Here is an 18320-nt window from a genome sequence, read left to right as displayed (position 1 = left end):
GCCTACACAGAAGAGGGCACCAGATCTCATGATAGGTGGATGTGAGCCACCATGTGGTTGCTGGGATTTGAACTCAGGACCTCTCAAAGAGCCGTCAGTGCTCTTAACCTCTGAGCCACCTCTCTAGCCCCCTTCACTTACTTATATGGGCAGTGCACATTTTATTATTTCATTTAAAAAAATACAAAACTATCTTTAAAGTCTAAGATAAAAACATTCTCCCAACAAGGGCCTCAGCTACAGCATTCCCCTCGGTTACAGAAAGGATAATTAGAACAAAGCTTAAAATTCATTTGCATCCAGTTGTTAAAGAACAAAGTTCAAAACAAAACCAAAATAAAGTCTACAAGTGTAATTACTCCAGTACAGCAATTATTTTTCCTCTATCCACCCAAAAGCTTTTTTCATCTGTTAATGGTGGCATTTAAAACAAAACAAAACAAAAAAAAATAACTTCTCTAACTTAGCTCTTTGAGGACCTCAGGCGTCTAAGAATTTCTGACATTCCCCAGAACCTTCCAGAGTGGTCTGAGCATCAACACTGGGACAGCATTGATTTAATTTCCTAAAAGGCCTCTTCTTTCTATAGGAGATGGCAGGCACTTACCATAATTACAGACTTAGGAAACGGGAGACTGCCAAGTTTATCAAAGACCCCTCGTTCCTAAGAATAATGGCTGGAGACTGCAGCCCAAGCAGCAGTGAGGAACCTTCAGTACCAATAGCCGCCAAGAGGAACGAGTCGTGCTCCTGGGCACACAGGACAGCAGGAATAAAACTGTAAATTCCATTTAATGCCCTTCAAAACACAAGCACTGTAGACAATAGTGGGGTAACCGAAAAGAGAGGTGAAGAGGTTAAAGAGGCTGGGGAGCGATCAGTTCAATAATTATTAAACAGCTCTAAGGTCATCAGATAGAAGGCACGGCATCTTTGTTTCAAGTGTCTTGATTTGGACTTCCCATGGAACGAAGCTTAAAAAAATTTCCTCCTAGAGACAAGCAGGGGACATTGTGGGTTCTGTTTTTATGTGACTTCCAGTTTCCTTTATCTTTTAGTTATGCCCATTTTTGGAAAAAGATTTCCTGCTGTTTCTTTCTTAAACAAATAGGCAAAAAAAAAAAAAAAACAAAAAAACAAAACCAAAGTGGGCTAAGGATATATTTCAGTCGCAGGATTCTGCCAAGTAGAGGTAGAGCCCTGGATTTGATCTGGAACCCGCACCACCACCCCTCACCCCCCATAAAAGCCGAGACAGAGAATGGAACCATCCAAATATTTCAATCAGAAAGTTAACTTGATATAGCTGTCAGGGTAAGGGGATGTGAACGGAGCCAGGCAACAGAGGGCATAACCGTGCCCCACCCCCCTACCCACCATGATATCAGACCCTAAAAGTTAACCAGGGTTAGAGTTGATTTTGAAACACATCACAATTGGTATTCCACTCCACACAGACCAGGGGAAAGCCAAACAAAGCATCAGAGCTACTTAAAAGAATGGGACTTCCTTACCAGGCTTCTGTTCTCCACGGGGGCCTGGCTTTATTCAGGATTCCTTTCAGACTAGCGTGTGAAGTGACTACTGTAAATCTTTGCCTGGCGCCAAAGGTCAAAGGGTTATCTGCAGTTACCTGTGCTGTGGCTGTGGGCTTTTAGGGCACACTGGCTTCTTCGGTCTTTCTTTTCTTTCTTTCTTTTTTTCCTAAGCATGAAGGAAAGCTTGTGAATCGCATCAAGATAATTTAGGTCCTAAGAAAACAAAGCTTCCAGCCTGTGGATCGCCTGCTTTCCCAAGAGAAGGGAACAAACGTCACCTTTTCAGTCGTCCACAAAGACAGACCAGATGCAGTGGAGCCCCTCCCACCACACAGCTGCTAAAACAGTAAAACTTCAAACTCACAAAAGGGAAGCCATTTAGGCAAATGCAATTTTGTTCTAGGGAGGGAAGAAACCATTACTTTATTGTTTTTTGTTTTCTTGGTTTTTTGTTTTTTGTTTTTTTTTAAGTAGCTAGGACACCAGACTTCTGCTTACACACCACAGCGTGTTTGATTAACTAGACAGATGTTTTCTCAGGGAGCACGGTGCACACTCAGGAATTTCAAAGGGGGAGGCTATTCAAGACAGGACTTCAAAATTCAGCGGTAAAACCCAGAAAGTTCTATCCACAAAGGTTTCACTGGGTTTGACATTTCTTGGAAGAGTGAACTATTTTTAAAAGATAAATCCAACCACTTCATGAAATAGGGGAGCACACTATTTCTTTCTCTCCAAAATACGTTCTTAGTTAGTTAGTTTTAGTATGAAATAAAGATACGCACACTACCTCACTACCATGAGCTCAGTCTTATGTCCTACAAGGCACAGCAGAAACGTGAGGGACACTTCCTTCTGGGGTGCTGTTGTGCTCTCACCTCCGCAGTCCCCCAAGAGTAAAGGGAGAGCAGCCAGGAGCCTGTTTGATTCTGGGCTCAAGAATGCTTTCAACCGCTGAAGAACTCATAGCCATCTTCTGCGATTTGCTAGGAAATCTGATTTAGAACAATCCCTGCATCATTTCTGCCAGAATAGGGCTGAGTCCAACCCGTTGCTTCTTTTTCCTTCCTCATCAATTGATTTATTTATTCTTTTAAAATCTTCATAAATGTAGATAATGTGTCTCGATCACCATCACTTTCACTCCCATTCCCGCTCCCTCTGGGACCACCGCCCTCCAACTGGCCCTCACGCCCGCCATATGTACACATGTATGTATGCGCGTATCGTTAACTCACTGAATCCAACTCAAGCTGCCCATAGATGCTCAGGATGGGTCGTCCACTGGGTGTAGGGAGTCTACAAGTAGATAATCTATCTACCACTGCCAAAGAAAAGTGCCTCTCATCCCCTAATAGCCACAAATGGCCACCCTGAATTTCCTATGTAGTTTCTAGTGGCGATGGATACAGATTCAATGCTTAGAGTTGCACCAAACTCCAGTATCATCCACACAGTAAGAATTCTGGAAGTCTTAGTAGTTTTGGGTTTTTTTGTTGTTTTGTTTTGAAGGACTCCATTGAAAGGTGTAACTCAGAAAGAGATGACATCTGAAGTTTCATCTTCACACAGGAAAGAAAACTTCAGGGGAGATTTGTCTGCAGTGGCCCCTCCCCCAAGATTTAACTTTCTTTTTTAAACAAGCCCACTGATTGGTGTCTTCTGTTTAATCCTTTGTTATTTCCTCTCAGGACAGCACTGCCAGAAATACTGGGCCCTGCCAGGCACGGTGTCACACAACTTCAGTCTCAAATCCCAGCACTCAGGAGGCAGAGGTAGGTAGCCTCTGCGTTTGAGGCTAGCCTGGCCTATATAGAGTGAGCTCCAGGACACCCAGGGTGACAGAGAAATGATGTAAGCCAGAAGTAACCCTTCCTTCCTCGAATGTTTTGTGTCAGATATTTGTCATAGCATGAGAGAAATAACTAAGATATGCACAGGCTACTAAACTGCTGTAGACACGCCACTGAGGTGTCATGATTAGAAGCAGAATCAGCGTTTCCTTCTCTAAAACCCCACTGTTCTGAAAGCTCTCCTCAAAATGCAGCAGCACCCACTCAGAGCTAGCTCACAAGCAAGGTTCTTCTACTGTCTTCTCACCAATCACATTCAAAATCAGCGAGCAGCAGCCGAGAACTTGCTACACATTGTGCTGAAGGCTCCACAGCTGAGAGGGTAAATGCTGTGATTCAAGCCCTGGCCGCCTGATCTCAAAACCCATAGGTCTTCTGATTTCACTATCACCACAGCTAACGTACAACAATTCTGCCATGTCTATTAGTTTCCATGTTGCCTCTGGGCGGGCAAGATCAGCCCCTACCCACTCCGTGGTAATCACTACGCTGTTGGCTGTTTTCCTTCTGTACAGAAGTGACTCTCCACTGTATTCCCTTGAGGTGGAGTCTCTCATGGAACCTGGAGCTCAGGTACGCTGGCCAGAAGCCTGGCTCCTCCTGTCTTTGCCCTCCCCTCCTCACCCCCAGTTCTGGGTTACAGATGCACTCAGCCATGCCAGGCTTTAAAAATGAGTACTTCCAAAAAAAAATTTTGTATTACATCCATCCTAAAATTAGAAATGTTGCTTTTCTGGAATCTAAAGAGATGGTTCAGGGTTGGGAGTGTGTACTGATCTTTCAGAGACCTGGAGTTTGGTCCCGAGGACTATGATCAGGTGGTTCACAGCCACCTGCAACTCCAGGTCTAGGGGATACAATGCCCTCTCTGACCTCTTCAGGCACCAGTAGTCACGATGTACACCCCGCCCCACACACACACACATAATTAAAAATAAAATAAATCCTTTACAAAAAATGTTGTTTTTTCTAGTGACCTCTGTCTCTTAGGCAGTGTCTTCACAAAGAGTCAAGCAAAGACCCAGAGGGGCCAAGCCTTCACTTTGTAAGGAGAGTTCTGACTCCAGGCCCTGTCAGTGGTTACTGAAGCTCACTATTGGAATTTTCTAAATTTAGTTCACTTTCTGATTTGCAAGACCAAGAATCTACTGTGAAATAATCCTAGCAGAGCCAAAGGAAACAGCCTGCAATGCCCCTGCAGGCTGGACCTATTGAGTTCCACTGAACACTGTGCCTCTGTATTCCACATTGCTACAGGGGGCTTGAAAACAGGAATGGAGGGCCAAGAGCCATCACATGACTGAGTAGGCTGGAAAATATTCTTTTTTTTGAACGAAGTACTAAAGGCTCCCAGGCTCGCCTGAGGAGTGAAAAATCACACTGTTTAAGCTGTGAATTAATGAAACCCAGGGTTATTTGCTAATTTCCTTCCTCACTCTACAACACAAAACAGAGTTAATCTGACACTGTCATAACTTCCTAATATGAGGCGCACCAAGTCTAGAGTAATTCATTTTTCTCAGGGGACGGAATATTGTCAGACTTGCCTTTGGGAAGCTCCTGGGAGCTAACTCAAGCAAAGGAGTGATAAGGTAGGAAGCCTGGATGCAGTCAGACCTGGTGTAAAGCTGTAAACTCGAGTGTCACTACGTTACTCTTATACTCGACAAATATGGACGAGCCCAAGTTCAGCATTTCAGTAAACGTCCAGGCTATGCTGCTGATCTTGGGATGGCATTATGAAATTCTATATAATATAGAACTATATAAAACTATATAAATCCTGCACTTTATAAAAGAATAACACAGTCAGATGCCTGTCACCCAGCTTATGAGCTAAAAATGGTCTGTTAGGTGATACCCTGTCTTTCAACATTGTGAGGTGGTGTTGTCTTCTACAGACGATTGGGATTCATTCGTAGCCATTGCCGTGACACATCTGAGTTTTTGAGTCACAGGCTGTACATGTCTAGATGCAATTGGTTGTAAAATAGAATTCAGAGAGAATACTATTGGGAGTGGGGTGTGATAACGCATGACTATAACCTGAGCTTTTGAGAAATGCAGGCAGGAAGAAGCTCCTAGGGTTACATAGTGAGATCACAGCTACCCTGAGCTACAAAGTAAGAAATAAAGATAAAAATAAATAAATAAATAAGGGCTGGGATCTGGGGATGTAGTTTAGTGGCATATGGGAAACCCCTGACTTGAGCCCCATGTTCACTAAAGAACAAAAACAAAACAAACAAATAAACAAACAAAAAAACAGCCCAAAACAAAACAATATAATCTACTATTGAGGCATGCCAAATTACTATTTTTTTCTTATTTCATTGTCCATAAATGAAAGGGTGGTATTGGAAGATAATCATGGATTTATGGGGTTTGATTCTTCCTGTTTGTTTTTGAGACAGGGTCTTCCTCTGTCTCCCCACCCAGCTTCAACCATGGGATGATGCCCCTGCTTCAGCATCCTGAGCGCTGGGAAGGCAGAGTTGTGTTTTCTGAGGCAGCCTCTGTGTGGCTGGCAAAGCAGATTCCTGTGCCAGGCATGCATAGCCCACGGCTATAGACTGCCATAAAGAGCAACCGCTGCTCTCCCAGAGGACCTGAGTTCAGTTCTCAGCACCTGCGCAGGACAGCTCATAACCAAAGACTCCTGTTCCAAGGGACCTGACACCTCTGGCTTCCGCAGACATTCGCACTCACTGCACACATTCCCTTCACCCTCTACATACACAAAATAAAATAAAATAAAATAAAATAAAATAAAATAAAATAAAATAAAATAAAATAAAAATCTTGAAGAAAAACCAAAACTAAAACCAAACTACCATGGCTTACATAATGGTGTCTCATTCTGTAGTCCGGACTGGCCTCAAATTTGCAGCCACCCCACCACATCCTCCTAAGGGCTGGGATTACAGGTGTGAGCCAGCACCATCAGTCTGCCTTTTTTCCCCTTAAGATTTTATATACTTTTATTTTATGTGTATGGGTGTTTTGTCTTCGTGTATATCTGTATACCACATTTATGTCTGGTGTTAAAGGAATCTAGAATAGGGTATCAGAAACCCTGGGACTAATAGCTATAGACACTTGTAAGTTGCCATATGGGTGCTAGGCACTGAATTCAGGTCTTCCAAACGAGCATCCAGTGCTCTTAACCACTGAGCCATTTCTCCAGCCTCAAGACCATTACTTGATGTGATCCTTACCAAGCATAACACTGCTGTGTCTAAAATGTCAAGACCACTTAATTGTAATCCTCATGAAGAAAAAAATTAACTGTGTATAAAGTCAGGCCTATAACCAGATAAGGGAGTACAGGGATCCAAAGCTCTCAGGAACTCTTATGCAGGTGCAAGACACATTAAGTCAAAATGTAACTCTCTAAGATGTAATTCACTGTAGAAACCAAGGCACTATGAGAAGTCTTGAGTTTATGGGAGAGAGGGGCAGGGAAGGAAGAATGGCTAAGTCCCAACCTGTCTGTCCTTCCCCTTCCTCTTCCCCTCCCCGATTCCTTCTCTCTTCAAACTGCATCAATCTAAGCCCCCTTGGGCTTAGGTGGGCCGAATCTGAGCCGTTTATTTCATGACTGGGTCTTTCGTACCTAGATATTTAAGTCTCTGTCCTATTTTCTGATTTTTCTGTTATACATGGCTGCCAGCACCATCAGTCTGCCTTTTTTCCCCTTAAGATTTTATATACTTTTATTTTATGTGTATGGGTGTTTTGTCTTCGTGTATATCTGTATACCACATTTATGTCTGGTGTTAAAGGAATCTAGAATAGGGTATCAGAAACCCTGGGACTAATAGCTATAGACACTTGTAAGTTGCCATATGGGTGCTAGGCACTGAATTCAGGTCTTCCAAACGAGCATCCAGTGCTCTTAACCACTGAGCCATTTCTCCAGCCTCAAGACCATTCCTTTCCTTGGGGAAGTAAGAAGTGGGTCAGGCCCCACCCTCACGACCACACTCACCCTCCTAATGCTCACTGGTCCTGTTTCTAAGCAGGCTTCAACACCAGGGGATGGGTGAAGACAAAATAATTCAGGCCTCAACACAGACACAAAGCCTAAAGCTTTACCTCCTGGCTCACTAGGAGAAAATTTTGCCTTAGCTTAGATTCTCTATTCTCAAAGTAGAAAGAATTTCATCTAAACTCACTGAATAAAATCTCTGGCTTAACACCATCTATAGTTAATTTACACACACACACACACACTGTATCCCAAGAAAAATTGTTTCCTAATGAAATAACCACGATAAAACTCTTATTTGAGTAGAGCTGGTTTGAGATGGCACAGGCCTGTAATCCTAATGCAGGACAGATGGAAGCAGGAGGATCAGGGGTTCAAGACCCTCCTTGGACAGATTCCAAACTAATTAGGGAACCCTGCTTCCCTCCAACCCACACACCAGTACCACCACCACCACCACAAAAACAAAAAAAGCACTTGGGGAAACTTTTTTCTGATATCAGCTCCATCCTAAGAGATCGATTCCCCCCCCTTCCCTCCCCACCCCCGGCTGGGGTCCAACCCAAGGCTGCATTTGTGCTACTTGAGTGATCTGCCACTCAGGGCCACTCTCAGGTCTGGAAAACGAATTTTTTACAAATGAGAGTTTCTGGCATGTCTTCCAGGCTTCAGATGCAGTTTGCAGGGCGCTGCGCTAACCTCTATCTGAATCGTTTCATTCCACCCTAACATTCTAAAACAGACAGGATTATTACTATCTCCATCTAAAAGGTTAAGCAAAGAGCCAGGGTTTGTCATCAAGCTGCAGTCTCAAGTCAACCCTAGGCGTGAGAGATGCTTATGTAGCTGGTACTCTTGTCTGATCTGTCAGAATGCTAGGAATGATGGACTAGCAAGGGAGTGACGGACTTCCAAGATGACTCTAGGAAGACTTGACAATGGTCAGGGATTTTCCAAATTGAAAGAATGAATTAGAAGGTGTGCCTCTAGTTGCATGGGCCTGTGGGAACAGATACACACACTTCAGAACATAACACTTCTTCCTTTGGCTGCTGAGAGGGTTGTTAAGGCACTTCCTGCCAGACTGACAAGCTGAGTTTATCCCCAGACCCATGTGGTAGGAGAAAAGGACTGACTTTGTCATCTGGTTTCCACATGCACATTCAAAATAGAAATAAATAAATGTAAATTTTATTTATTTAAAAAAGACATAATTAGGCTGGGTGGTGGTTGCACATGTCTTTAATCCCATCACTCCAGAGGCAGAGAGGCAATAAGATCTCTGCTGAGTTTGAGGCCAGCCTACTCTACAGAGAGAGTTCCAGGACAGCCAGGGCTACACAGAGAAACCCTATCCAGAAAAACAAACAAACAAACAAACAAACAAACAAACACAACCAAACAAACAAAAGATAAAGAAACAAGATTTTTTTTTTCGATCAGGGGACATGATGCCTTATTAATTTTGTTTTTGTGTATTGTGTGATAAATATCACAAAGATTTATCTTGTAACTGAGATGAACACTCAGAAAGACAGGAAAAGTTATGTGTAAATCCTGAAGGCCCTGGGAACAGCACTGAGCAGGGGGTCCACCACAGGCCTGAAGCAATTTCTCCCCCACAACACAAACCAGACCCCAGGAAAGCAAACTTCATTCTAAAGTCAAACCCGAGCGAAGCAGAGGCACTAAAGCTTCTGGTGCCATCGAAAGTCAAGTCACACTCTTTAAATGCTGAGGATTGGATCCAGACCTTGCACATAACTATTATATTTTATGCCATTATATATTATATGCATTGTAATTACATATTTTATACATTACATGCACACACACACATACTATTTTATATTTTACTCGTTAAAGACATAAGAATTTATTTTTCAACCCACAGACAAAGTACTCCACATCTTAAGGAACTGAGCTTTGAGGTACTTGAGTAAAATCATTTTAAATATTTCCCACTAATAAACCCAATTAAATTCAGCTGACCGGGTCTTTGTGGGAACATTGTACAAGCAGCCAAGTAAGTAGCATTTGACTCCATCTTTCCTGTTGTAAGGGAACTGAGACGCTCATGTCTTTTGTCGTGCCCATTTAAAAAAAAAAACACTAAAAGGTATAAATCCATTTGCTTTTCTGTCTTTTAGAACAAAGAACTATGCCTATTTCTAGGGAGACCATGTCCCAGTGACACACTTCATAAATTGAAAACTTAATTATCAGAAATGAAAGCCAGGGAGAGAAGGGTTAAAGGCATCAGAGGGGGTTAGTGTGAAAATGAAATTTTGAGAAAGCAGTTCGTTATATAAAACGACACTCGATCAGCAAGTAGAAGTACGTGAATTCATTTCCAAGGCCACTTAGCAAAGCTGGGTCTCCTTGGAGCATCCTTCCCAAGCCGTGGCTCTGTGAAAGCAGGCATTCACCAGGCAAGGCACAAACAGGGCTCCCTTAACCTACTGCCCTCTGGACACATCACTCTCTGTTAAACAGGCAGCCACTGCCAGATGCTCTGGCTAAAAATGGTCCCAGATGGTCAGCTGTCCCCTTCATAGAACACCCTTCCCTTCACTTCCCTTCCCACGTCTTAACACTTGCCTGCCAAAAGCCCGGCCAGGCCCTGGTGGGAACTTAATAACAAAGATTAGTATCAGAGGTCTCAGGTTAGAAGGCGCCTTGGAGACAGTCGGATCAACAGCTGAACACTACTTGAACCCACACAAGTACATCCCTGCCAGCCATTCAGGATGCTACTTGAAGATGCAGGGGTCTTGAACTTGCTGCGGAGCGAGGAAGCATCTACATGGACTGAGACCTTGTCAGGTTGAACTAACTCAATCAAGCCGATCACTCGGACTAAATCCACAGCCAGGAAGCATGCAGCCGCTTGATACGGGGCATCTCTTATCCCAAATTAATGTTCTAGTTCATGCATTTCAAGTGACTTCAGGGGCCTGAAGAGAGATCTCTGTCAGTAACATGCCTACCTCACAAGCATGAGAATCTCTGTTCGGGTCTCCCTTGGCACACACATGAACACACAGCCTACATAATCCCAGCACTAGAGAGGCAGAGACAGGAGGTCACCGGGGCTTGCCAGCCAGCTTATCTAGTCAACTGGTGAGCTCCAAGTTCAGTGAGGGAACTCGTCTCAAAAAAGTCAGGTGGGGAGCCAGAGGAAGACAACCGACATGGGACTTTAGCTTCTGCACATACATGTCCACAGGCAGCTAACCACATGAGTACACACGTGAACTCCCCCACACAGAGGATTCTAAGTGGAGCTACCTCACACAGCCTACATAACAGATGTCACAGCAAAAACACCAAAAGCTGTACAGATTTTTTAAAATTTCTCTGTGTGTGCATGTGCCTGTCTGTCTGTCCACTCACACATCTGTGTTTGTGTGTGTGTGTGTGTGTGTGTGTGTAGGAAGATGCACACCTACCATGTGTATGTGTGAAAGTCAGAGGACAGTTTCATTGGGTGTCAGTACCCCACACCCCATCTTGTCTGGGACAGGATCTTGTATCAGCCCCACCCCAATCCCAGGCACATCAAGCTAGCTGTCTCATGAGCTTCTGAGAAAGTCTCCTGCCTCCGTCTCCTATCTCCTCATAGGTGCACTAGTATTAATCACATGGCGCCGTGTCCAGCTACAGATGGGTTCTAGGCATCCCAGCTCCTCAAGCATTTTATCACTGAACCATCTGCCTAGCCCCATGTAACTGATTTTTAAAACAGGACAGGAAATAACGGTTTATAGTTTTGAGGGCTATTCTTTGGAGAGCATAAGAATTATTTAAAAAAAAATTAGTGAGCCTTCTCTCTCCAAATGAATGAATTAATGACTACTTCTGTATATATGCATTTTTCCCTATTTATTCCATTCATAGATTACCTATATATATCTCTGGAAAAATTTTAAACGTTAACTAATTGGGGCTGGAGAGATGGCTCAGCAGTGAAGAGTACACACTGCGCTTCCAATCTGAACTCTCAGTGCCCACACAGAGCAACTCCGGCCCGCCTCCAGGAGATCGGACGTTCCTCCCTTCCAGCCTCTAGGGGCACCTGCATCCACATGCACAGTCCCACACAGCTACATACACATCACAAAAATATAGTAAAATGATAAAGAACTGTTTGTAACTGTTGGTGACTTTGTTTTGTTTTTCTGAGACACGGTGCCTCGCCTTCCCAGGCTGCCCTTGCCCTTGCTACACAGCTGAAGATGAACCCCTCATCTTCTGGCCTCCCGCTCCAGAGCGCCGGGATTACAGGTGTGTGCCACCATGTCCTGCTTACTGCCAACGTCTTCATGCAACACGTCTCTGAGTTTCTCCCAAGAGCAGAGCTTCTCTTATTTTCTCTTTTCTAACCTGTTACTTGACTCTTTAGTGTAAACTAGCTGGAATGTACACCCAAGAAACATGCTGAGGAATAGATTTCTATTTCTCCTGTGTATTTCAAGTTCTTTAACAATAAGAAAAAAAATCAAAGTACTGAGTTGTACCTGTAGATGTTTTTCTTGTATATTTTTTGAACATTTATTCATTTCATACATATGTTTTGTCTGAATACATGTCTATGTGGTATGTGTGTACCTGGTGCCTTTGGAGGTCAGAAGAGGTTGTCAGATCCCCTGAGACTGGAGTTACAGATGGTTATGAGCTGTCACATGAGAGCTTGTGGCCTCTGGGACAGCAGCAAGTGCCCTTAGCCACTGAGCCGTAGCTGGAGCTCCTAAAACGTAGTTTTATTTATGAGTCTGCAGGAGTGTCTATGTGTCAGTGCAGGTGAGCCCCTGGATTGGCACTTATAGACGGTTGTAAGCTGCCAGATGGGTTCAGGGAACCAGATGCTGGTACTCAGCAAGAGTAGAACATGCTCTTAACCACGGAGCCACCTCCAGCCCTGATCTATTTGCATCAATTTTCTCACAGCCTGTTTCCCACTGGATACAAAACAAATGAGTCCCCTTCTGATCCACGATGAGCTCATGCAAAGGGAGGGCACGCTGAGAAGCCACAGCGGGACATAAACACGAAAGGCTTGGGGGCTCTAGAGGCTGGGTTAACATCATCGTAACCAGTAGATTAAAGAAGCTCGGCCTGAACCATATGTCACTCCTCATCATTTATAAGCTTCACGACAGAGATCGACAGTAAATTTATTTAACTGAGTAGAGATTAAATTAAAAACGGAATAACAAGATTACAAGCAAAACACCATCTGGAAATCTATGGCAAGGGACCATGGGATGGATTTCTGTGTTCCTGCAACCGGAGATAGGTTCACAGCATATCCTATTTACCCACACTAAGACTACTAGACCTCTCCCCTTACAGTGCCTCTAAAGGCTAAGGATCTAAAAGGAAAAGCCACAGGGCTTCATAAACTCCTACTGTGTGCATAAGATGCCTCGACAGTCTAGTGGGTCTCTTTTGATCTCCCAATGTGTCTATCTCTGTCTCAGTGGTCCTATCTCCTCCCCCAACACCCATCACCGAGCTGGGTATTAAAACCTAGGGTTCCATGCAGGCTACTCAAGCCCTCCACCATGGAGCCATATCCCCAGCCCAATTTCATGATTTGTTAAGCACAATTACATCATGGAGTTCTTTCCTCAGGTAAAGAAAAGAAAATAAGGGCTAGCCAGTGTCTCTGAAAACACAGATGATGTCCAACACAGGTCAGTGTTTTATCTTCATTGTGTCTGAGTCTGTGAAGTAATATTCACAGTCATGGTGTGGGACAGAGGCCATGGCATTATTACACATCATGTATGTTAATTATTTTATACCAACATAGCAACCAGGCAATTTCTAAGTTAAACATACTTACTGTTATTCAACCATTTTGCAAAGTCTTGACTCCACAGTCATATTCTTTATTTTATGTGTGTGTGTATAGACGTGGGTAAATGTGAGTGTAGGCGTCGAGTGTCAGCACACATGTGGAGGTCAGAAGGTAACTTTTAGGGGTCAGGGGGACTGAGTTCCAGGCATCAGGCTTGCACACCATGTGCTTCTCCCCATTAAGCCATCCTGCCAGCCCCCACAATCCTAGTCTACATCCACTGAATGCAAACCAAGATCTCCCTGTATCCAAAGGGATGATTAACAAGAGACATCCCAGAGGAGGAGGAAGGGGGAAAGACAATATTGCCAACTAAGGAGAAGAACTGTCAATGACACAGAGAAATCCACTCCTTGTAGTACCCAGTCAACGCTCGGACATCCAATAACCCTTCTCCCAGCCCGCCACAGCAGGAAGACAAAGGACCTGCAGGACACAGACACACTCACCCAAGCCACTGAGCGTATACAGCAGGTCACCGGTGTCTAGGAAGATAGGTCCGTGTTCCTGCTGCCCTTCCTCTTTATAAAACAGCTTGTAGCCCCGAATGGCGGCTGGGTCCTCCGTGTCTTGCAGCCACCTCACAGAGATGGTAGTACAATTCAGTGGTTCCAAATGCAGTTCAGGAGACTTCGGGGCTGGAAGAGGGCACCAGACAGCACGGTGTCAAGAACTCACAGTCCATAGGACATCAGAGAGCACCACACATCTCTCAGCTTCAAGCCAAAGGCATAGAGTCCAACCATTACACGTTGACCCAATGTTCACAATTTAAGTGACAAGTCAGCAGGATGGCTCAGTGGGTAAAGTAGGGTGCTGCCAAATCTGAGGAACTGAGTTCGAACTCCAGGTCCGACAAAGTGAAAAAAGAGATCAACTCCCTAAGTTCTCTGTTTTCCACACATATGACTTACACACACACACACACACACACACACACATCATACACACAAATATTACTTTTACAAATTTTACAATGGTGGTAAGCTTAGAGATGGGATTTAAAATATACTACCTAAAAGACTAAGTCATGAAATCACAAGATATCTATATTTGTGTAATTAAAAAAAGAGTCAATTGTGTAGTCTAATTTTTACTGTAGAATGTTTTCTGTCAAATGACAATAAACCAGACATGTTGGATTCCATGAGTAATATCCTACATTTGGACCTGTTTTGTTTGTTTGCTTGCTTGTTAAAGATTAATTTATTATATGTAAGTATACTGAAGCTATCTTCAGACACACCAGAAGAGGGCATCCAATCTCATTACAGATGGTTGTGAGCCACCATGTGGTTGCTGGGATTTGAACTCAGGACCTCTGGAAGAACAGTCAGTGCTCTTAACCGCTGAGCCATCTTTCCAGCCCTGGACCTATCTTTTGAACTACTGATTTAAAAACACAATGCTATTCAGTAGGTCTCAGTTCCTATGCTCCCTCTGATAGTCAGTCTGCCTGGGACTGATCCAGCCATGAAGATTTTGCTAAGCAAACTGTATGATCAGCAGCTCGACCCACAGACCCACAACTGGAGTTGGGAAAAGGAGGGATAACAAACAGAACCGTTTAATCATTTACTATGTTTACTTATGGGCCTCGCACATGGCTAGGCAAGCTCCCTACTTAATACTCCATAGTCCCATTCCTCATTTGTACTGTTTTTGGTTTTGGTTGGGCTCTCAGATCCCGCACTGGCTTCAAGCACCGTAACTACAGCCAATGATGACCTCCCAATCCTCCCACTTCTGCTTCTCTCTGGTGCTGGAGTTATGGAATAGCAGGTATGGGCCACGAGTCCTGGTTTAAGCCGTTCCGGGTGCTGAACTCAGGACTTTGTGCATGTTAGGGAAACACTCTACCAACTGCGTGCCAGTCCCATGGAAAGGTTTAGGATCTTTTCAAGGAAGTTCACAATCTACGTATTATTTGCAAACATGAAACCAAAATTTAAAATATGAGCTGGAGAAAGGACTCAGCAGTTAAGAGCATGGGCTGCCCTTCCAGAGGACCAGAGTTCAAATCCCAGCACCCACATGTCAGCTCGTAACAATCCCAGTTCCAGGGATCTGACGCCTTCTTTTGGCCTCTGTGGGCACTGCACACCAAGTGATACACAGATGTGCATGCTGGCAAAACACCCATACATATAAAACAGAAAATAAGAACCTTAATGTATATACTTATATCGACATAGACATAGAGTACATGTAAGTAATAGTGAAACATTCTAATTCAAAAGTAAAAACATTCTTTCTCTCCCTAAACAGTCCCCAGGAGGTGTTACCCGTTACCTTTCACGCTTGTAGCCTTGGGCGTCCTGTGTGAGGTCCACACCGATGACTCTCCCAGCCCCACACGGGTAGCTGCAGTAATCCGAACCAGATAGACACTGTCTGGCTTCAGGCCTTCCAGAAGGTACTCGTGCACGGTCCCCGGGAGTTCTACAACTTGGATGGCGTTCTCGGTGCTCAGGCGGAAGGACAGGCGGTACAGCACCACTTGACCCCGCCGGTACTTGGCCGGGATTGGCAGCCAGGAGACGAGAATGTCAGTGGGACTTCGACTCGTCAAGCTAATTTCGGGAGGTCTTAGGGGCACTAGTGAAATGAGAGAATACATTGTTCACAAAGATGTATAATCATCATTTACAGAATCCTTATAATGGCAAAGCATAACATGGTCACGTTGGAGATGCTTCCAGTTGGACCAGGATTCTCGGTGAGGCCAACTTCCGGCCGGAAAGGAAACACAAGGAGGGTGCAACAAAAGTATGGCGGATCGTTGGCTGTGATGAATATGGACGTATTTGCTAATTATACGAGACAAAGGTCACAAATAAGTCTACCAAAATCTCCCTGAAGCAAAGGAGAGTGTGTTGCAGGACAGCAAGGAAGCAAGGAATCCCTAATTGCAACTGAGAAGTTTTTAATGTGTAGAAAGTCTCATCTTAAAGATGAAGGTGAATTTTACTTATTTTTTTAATTACTTTATTTACTTATTTATGTGTGTATATGTGAGAACTTGAACATGCTGATGTTGTATGGCAGCTTCCTCCAAATTAAATCAGAACAGGAGAAGTGTCAAGTCTGGAAAGGCCAAGCTTAGAAGACTCGCCAAGGCCCCCTTATAAGTGGACTAATCAGCTGCCAGGGAAGGAGACACGCCTGTGCAGAGGGGGATTCTTGCCTAGAAAAAGCTCATATTATTATTATTTAAAAGCCATGTACTATCTTTTTTTTAGGATCTATTTTATGAGTACCATGACTGCCTATACAGAAGTTTGTGTGCTATGTACATGCAGTGCTCTTGAAAGTCAGGAGGACATCAGATCCCCTGGAACTGAAGTTAGAGCCACTTTCAGTCCGTGTGCGTGTGCCTGTGCACGTGTGCGTGTGTGTGTGTGTGTGTGTGTGTGTGTGTATACACTCAGATCCTCTTCAAAAGCAATAAGTATTCATCTCTCCATCTCCCATAAAACCCATGTTCTACCCACTATGGCAACCTAATTAGAAAATACAAAAGGTTTAGGGTTTTTTGATTTTCTGCTTTGTTTGGTTTTTGGCTGTGGCTCTGAGAGCTGACAATGGCCCCCATCGGTCTCCCATACTAGGCAAGCACTGTCACTGAGATACACCCCCAGCCCAATATAAGAACTTATTATTCTTAAATTTTTATACTATAAATTATAAGTAAAAGGTGCTCTATAAGTCAGAAAGATGGCTCATGGATCGGCAGGGCCTGATGGCTGGAGTGCAATTCCTGAGTCACGCATAGAAGGAGAGACAAAACCACTTCCCATGAACTGCTCTCTCGCCTAAATACAGATACCATAGTAGATGCATCGACACACAAATAAGCAAAGAAACAAATATTTTAAGTGCTCTTTATCAGGGCTGGAGAGGTGTCTCAGCATTTAAGGACACATACTAATCTTGTATACAACATAAATTTGATTTCCAGTGCCCACGGTGAGTGGCTCCCAACCACTTCTAACTCCAGCTTCAGAAAATCTAGTGCCCTCCCTGGATACTGTGGACACATGAACACACACGGGGACACACACACACACGAAAAGTAAAGAATTTTTAAAGTATCCTTTATCACATTATGGCAGAAACCAAGGCTGAGACATGAGACAGCAGCCGGCCTGTTGTTTAACATAGCTGTTTTCATTTAACCAGACAGACTTACTCACTGAAAGTGACCAAATCTACAGATGTTCACACTTGATAACCCAGAACTGCGTTTTCTTACCATCTTCTAGCGTGTTCTGTGTCACATGATCCGACATCTGGCTGGCCCCCAGCGGCATGTACGCCACAATGTAGAAAGTATAGTTGCTGTCGGGTTCCAAGTCGTCGATGATGTAATGAGTCGTGTCATTTCCAAGGACCACCTGATATTCCTCGTTATTTAAACCTAGACCAAAGTATCCATGTCTTAAATGACAAATATTCAGCCAGGCGGTAGTGGCAGGTGGATCTCTATGAGTTTGAAGTCAGCCTGGTTTACCGAGGGAGTCCAGGACAGCCAAGGCTACACAGAGAAACTCTATCTCCAAAACAACAAACAACAACAACAAAGACTACTATTCAAAATAAAATTAGCAAGGCCATTTTCCCTCACAATTATCTCTGTGGTCTTCTATAACCCGGCATACAAAACCCTTAAGTGCACAGAAAGCTCCTTATTGCCTAAAAGGAACCAGGGTTATTTTGTCCAAAAAAAGAAAAAAAATTTTTGGTTGGAACACTCCCTGAAATGAGGCTATCTTCTCCAAAGGCCATTTATCATGGAGTGAAAACAGGACGGGCTGTAAGGGACAGTGAGAGGGGAAGGCCCAGCACAACAGGAGACTCTAATGCAGCAAGCAAATGTCCCAGCTTACTCTCCGGCCTTCTGTAGAACACAGAGACAGTGGGGCATGCAGAGGGTCCGCTTTTTACAGAAACCAACCAAATGAAAAGCTGGGCTGCAAAGCTTCTCACTCTGCCCCTCGAGAACATACTGCATGGGCCAACACGGGCCTTTTCTTTTTTTTAATGCTAAAAGCAAAACAGAATGGACTCAG

At 43.9% G+C, this 18320-nt stretch overlaps 1 protein-coding gene across 1 annotated transcript in view; it reads right to left on the bottom strand.

The window, feature by feature from the left end:
* The window catches only part of Prtg (protogenin), a 103473-nt gene that overhangs the window by 38886 nt on the left and 46267 nt on the right, over positions 1–18320 (bottom strand). Inside the window, exons 9-11 of the mRNA XM_021172159.1 lie at positions 17504–17668; positions 15541–15846; positions 13698–13886 (exon numbers count right to left, since the gene is read on the bottom strand). Coding sequence (XP_021027818.1) covers positions 13698–13886; positions 15541–15846; positions 17504–17668 — 660 coding nt within the window. The remainder of the gene's footprint in view (positions 1–13697; positions 13887–15540; positions 15847–17503; positions 17669–18320) is intronic.

Source organism: Mus caroli, chromosome 9 (assembly GCF_900094665.2).
Source record: "Mus caroli chromosome 9, CAROLI_EIJ_v1.1, whole genome shotgun sequence".
Lineage (NCBI taxonomy): Eukaryota > Metazoa > Chordata > Mammalia > Rodentia > Muridae > Mus > Mus caroli.
This window is presented reverse-complemented; position numbering and strand designations above follow the sequence as displayed.